At 41.1% G+C, this 4,232-nt stretch overlaps 1 protein-coding gene across 1 annotated transcript; it reads left to right on the forward strand.

Moving 5' to 3' along the window:
• Positions 1–521: 521 nt before the first annotated feature.
• On the forward strand, positions 522–3,769 carry LOC115621190 (high-affinity choline transporter 1). The gene is made up of 6 exons (XM_030514766.1): positions 522–719; positions 796–903; positions 1,510–2,094; positions 2,163–2,484; positions 2,548–2,820; positions 2,880–3,769. Exons 1-6 carry the CDS (start codon positions 554–556, stop codon positions 3,262–3,264), a joined length of 1,839 nt encoding a protein of 612 aa, XP_030370626.1. The 5' UTR covers positions 522–553; the 3' UTR covers positions 3,265–3,769.
• Positions 3,770–4,232: the final 463 nt, after the last annotated feature.

The following is a 4,232-nucleotide window of genomic DNA, read 5'->3' on the forward strand; positions in this document are numbered from 1 at the left end:
TAATAGTATTTTTAATAATTTAACACCGAATAACGTAGTTGCACTATAAAAACTAGATCGCCGTACTGAGCTGCGCCGTGCAAATTGAATGCGCACTTGAGGCTCTCGACCACCCACCGGAGTGTTATCCTTGCGCACTATCCTTGCGCAAAGGTCAGTTGGCAGCGATGTAATTGCTTAATATTTCATGCTGCGTGTCAAAGCCAGGCACTTAATTGAAAAACAAGCACAAAATACTTAGAATGTCAAAAGCCAGTGGCATTGCAATAAGAGGCAACTCCTAAAAGCATGCTATATATTTTATATTTTTCAATTATGCTACCTTTTAACATTTTATTGCATTTGCACTTTAAATTTCAGCCTAAGTTGCGCCATTGAGGGTCGAAGCAAAAACATAGGCATATCAAGCCGCAGTAACTGAGCCTACTAAGGTAGTATTAAGCTGAAAACTGTATACTAGCGACGCAACTTCATAATCAAGGGCAGCTCAGCTAGCAAGGCTAAGGTCACACAAACATTCGCGCGCACATACGAGTATACACACATCTTCAAAATGATTAACATCGCTGGCGTTGTGAGCATTGTGCTCTTCTACGTGCTCATTCTGGTTGTTGGCATCTGGGCAGGTCGGAAAAAGCAAGCGGGCAATGATTCCGAGGAAGAGGTCATGTTGGCGGGGCGTTCGATTGGTCTATTCGTGGGCATATTCACCATGACGGGTAATTGCAGTTCCCGTGCATAGTACATATCATAAAACTTGTCTAATTTGTTGCTTTTATCCGTTCCCCAAAATAGCTACGTGGGTGGGTGGCGGCTACATTAACGGTACTGCTGAAGCCATTTACACATCGGGTCTGGTTTGGTGTCAGGCGCCCTTTGGCTACGCCTTGAGTTTGGTTTTCGGTAAGTACTTTATTTGTTCGCATTCCACAGTGATTTAATATTGATAGCTACATATGCTCTTTTTACTTAATTAGATTTATAAGAAACAAATTGCTGACCTTTTAATTTAAGCTGAAATCAGCTCCAATATAAACATTAATAAAATTTATTTTCAATTTCAATTTTTATGAATTACCGTACCCCTACTAGGAATTGGGAGAACTTGTTAGACAAGTTGTATATAAGTTTTTTATTTAACGACTCTGCTTTCAAATTGGCAAAGGAACCTATTAGCTGGTAAAAGATATATATAAGTAGTTTAAGGGACTCTCTTGTTGTTTTTAGTCGTAAGACATTTTAATTTAATTTTTAATTTTCAGGTGTAGGGTGGCTAATATATAGTACCTATGAATATATTAAGCTATAACAGAATGAAATCAGTTAAGTTTTGTCGTAACTGTTATATGTAAATATCTCTAAAGTAGTTTAAATAGTTGGGTACTTACAAGTATAAAGACGACTTTCCAAAAATGATAGCGAAAAGTGGTACCTTTAAAATGATGTCAGGTTCTTTAGGATCAGTTTTAAAAGTTGTAATGAAATTAAATGTAAATGCCTTCTTTCTAGGTGGCATATTCTTTGCCAATCCTATGCGCAAGCAAGGCTATATCACCATGTTGGATCCGCTGCAGGACTCATTTGGGGAACGTATGGGAGGACTGCTCTTTTTGCCTGCACTCTGCGGGGAGGTGTTCTGGGCGGCCGGCATTCTGGCTGCATTGGGTGCCACATTGTCGGTCATTATAGACATGGACCATCGCACCTCCGTCATTCTATCGTCGTGCATTGCCATTTTCTACACACTATTTGGGGGTCTGTACGCGGTGGCCTATACAGATGTGATACAGCTCTTCTGCATTTTCATTGGACTGTGGATGTGTATACCATTTGCTTGGAGTAACGATCACGTGCGAAGTCTAAGTGATATGGATGTGGACTGGATTGGGCATGTGGAGCCGAAGCAACGATGGTTTTATATAGACTATGGTCTGCTGCTGGTCTTTGGCGGCATTCCCTGGCAGGTTTACTTCCAGCGAGTGCTCTCCAGTAAGACAGCGGGTCGGGCACAGCTGCTGTCCTATGTGGCAGCAGCAGGCTGCATTCTGATGGCCATACCACCGGTACTCATTGGTGCCATTGCCAAGGCTACACGTGAGTAACAGTGGAACTTTGGTACAATTGATGTTTGACTCTTAACTACTGTCACTTCTTCTCGACAGCTTGGAATGAGACGGACTACAAGGGACCCTACCCGCTCACTGTGGATGAGACCAGCATGATTCTGCCAATGGTTTTGCAATATCTGACGCCCGATTTCGTCTCTTTCTTTGGACTGGGCGCCGTCTCTGCTGCCGTCATGTCCTCCGCCGACTCTTCGGTGCTGTCGGCTGCCTCGATGTTTGCACGCAATGTGTACAAATTGATTTTCCGTCAGAAGGCTTCCGAAATGGAAATCATTTGGGTAATGCGCGTTGCCATAATTGTCGTTGGCATACTGGCCACCATTATGGCTCTGACCATACCCTCCATCTATGGACTGTGGTGCGTATTAATGCATAATTACTTTTGATTGACGGTTGGTCTAAGTGCAAATGGTGTTTTCAGGTCCATGTGCTCGGATTTGGTCTACGTCATTTTGTTTCCACAATTGCTGATGGTTGTACACTTCAAGAAGCACTGCAATACCTATGGCAGTTTGGCTGCCTATATTATTGCTCTGGTTATACGTTTGTCCGGTGGAGAGGCCCTTCTTGGCCTACCCGCCCTCATCCACTATCCGGGGTATGATGTGGAGACGCAGACACAATTGTTCCCCTTCCGCACCATGGCCATGATAATAAGCTTAGTCACATTGGTTTTCGTCTCCTGGTGGTCCAAGTGAGTATAGCTCTAAAGAATATTAACGAAAAGATAATTTAACTTCTCATCTGCCACAGAATGATGTTCGAGTCCGGCAAACTGCCGCCCAGTTATGATTATTTCCGTTGTGTTGTCAACATACCTGAGGATGTACAAAGAGTGGGTGAGCCCTCCGAATCTGGTGAGCAATTGTCGGTTATGGCTGGTCCGCTGGCTCGCTCCTATGGCGCCGCCACCATGGCAGGCAAAGACGAGCGCAATGGGCGCATTAATCCGGCGCTGGAGTCAGACGATGACTTGCCCGTGGCGGAAGCCCGACGCATGAATGAGCAGACGGCGCAGGCGCAGGTGCAGAAAATGCTGAGCAGTGCCACGGGAAAAGCGGGCGGTGGGGGTGGACAGATGGGTCAAGGTAGCATGGCCACAATGCCAGCAGCAGTGCAGGACAACACCGCCTTCTAAGCGCTGCATTGGGAATGAAAGTTTGTCGACCTCTCTCTAAGTTGTAAGTTCTTCATTTGAGTTGCGCTCTTCAGGCATGATGAACTAAAAATATTGATCTTAAACAACGTCTGTTGAAAACACATAAGTGCTCAGGTAAACAGTGCAGAAAGTTAAAAGTGAGTGTCTAATTAAATTTATTTAGCCAATATCTTGTTTAAAGTTATCTATAAGCTTCAAGCAATTTTCCTAATCAACAGCTAATTTAAATATATTGTGTTTGCGGTCTTAGATGAAATTGAGTTCGCTTGAGTAGAAGTGCGTTAATTTTGACTAGATGGTATAATTAATTGCGCAAATCGAGTATACTGAAAGGTTTCTTTTTTACTTGGCTTAAATGTAAGAAAATTTGAAACATAAACTATACATATATAAAACAAAAAAGTATTACCATATATCGTACATGCATGAGGCATTAATTTAGATGTTTTTAAAATGATTATTTTTGCCTTTAAAGTTCGTATGAAAAAATGTTTGGGCATATCCCTTTTGGTCTTCTTCACAATTCATTTTTTTCCATATCCTACCTAACAAAATTGGTGAAAAAAATGCTTTGATATGCCCTGTTTATTGTGTTATGATTTAATTAAACGTTTTGTAATTAATTCCCTCAACTATCGATTACTTTGTTTGTAATACTAATAGAATTTATTATTAATTGATACGCATAATGAAAACTTCTGAGATAGTTTGTGCAGCTATTTATGCCATCTAGTGAATGCAATTGAAAATATTAATGTGTTATTGTATAAATGTTATATAGAACAAAAAAAAAACCGAATACGAAACTACAAAATCGACATACATATCAATGTTATACAAAAGTTAAACTGAAAGCAACTGAAAACATATCAAATGCATTTGCAATACGACTACGAGTATCACAATGATTATTAATGCATTCAAATACGAATACGTATCTAACTATA

Source organism: Scaptodrosophila lebanonensis, unplaced genomic scaffold (genome assembly GCF_003285725.1).
Source record: "Scaptodrosophila lebanonensis strain 11010-0011.00,11010-0021.00 unplaced genomic scaffold, SlebRS2 tig00000024-arrow-pilon, whole genome shotgun sequence".
In the NCBI taxonomy this organism is placed as follows: Eukaryota; Metazoa; Arthropoda; class Insecta; order Diptera; family Drosophilidae; genus Scaptodrosophila; species Scaptodrosophila lebanonensis.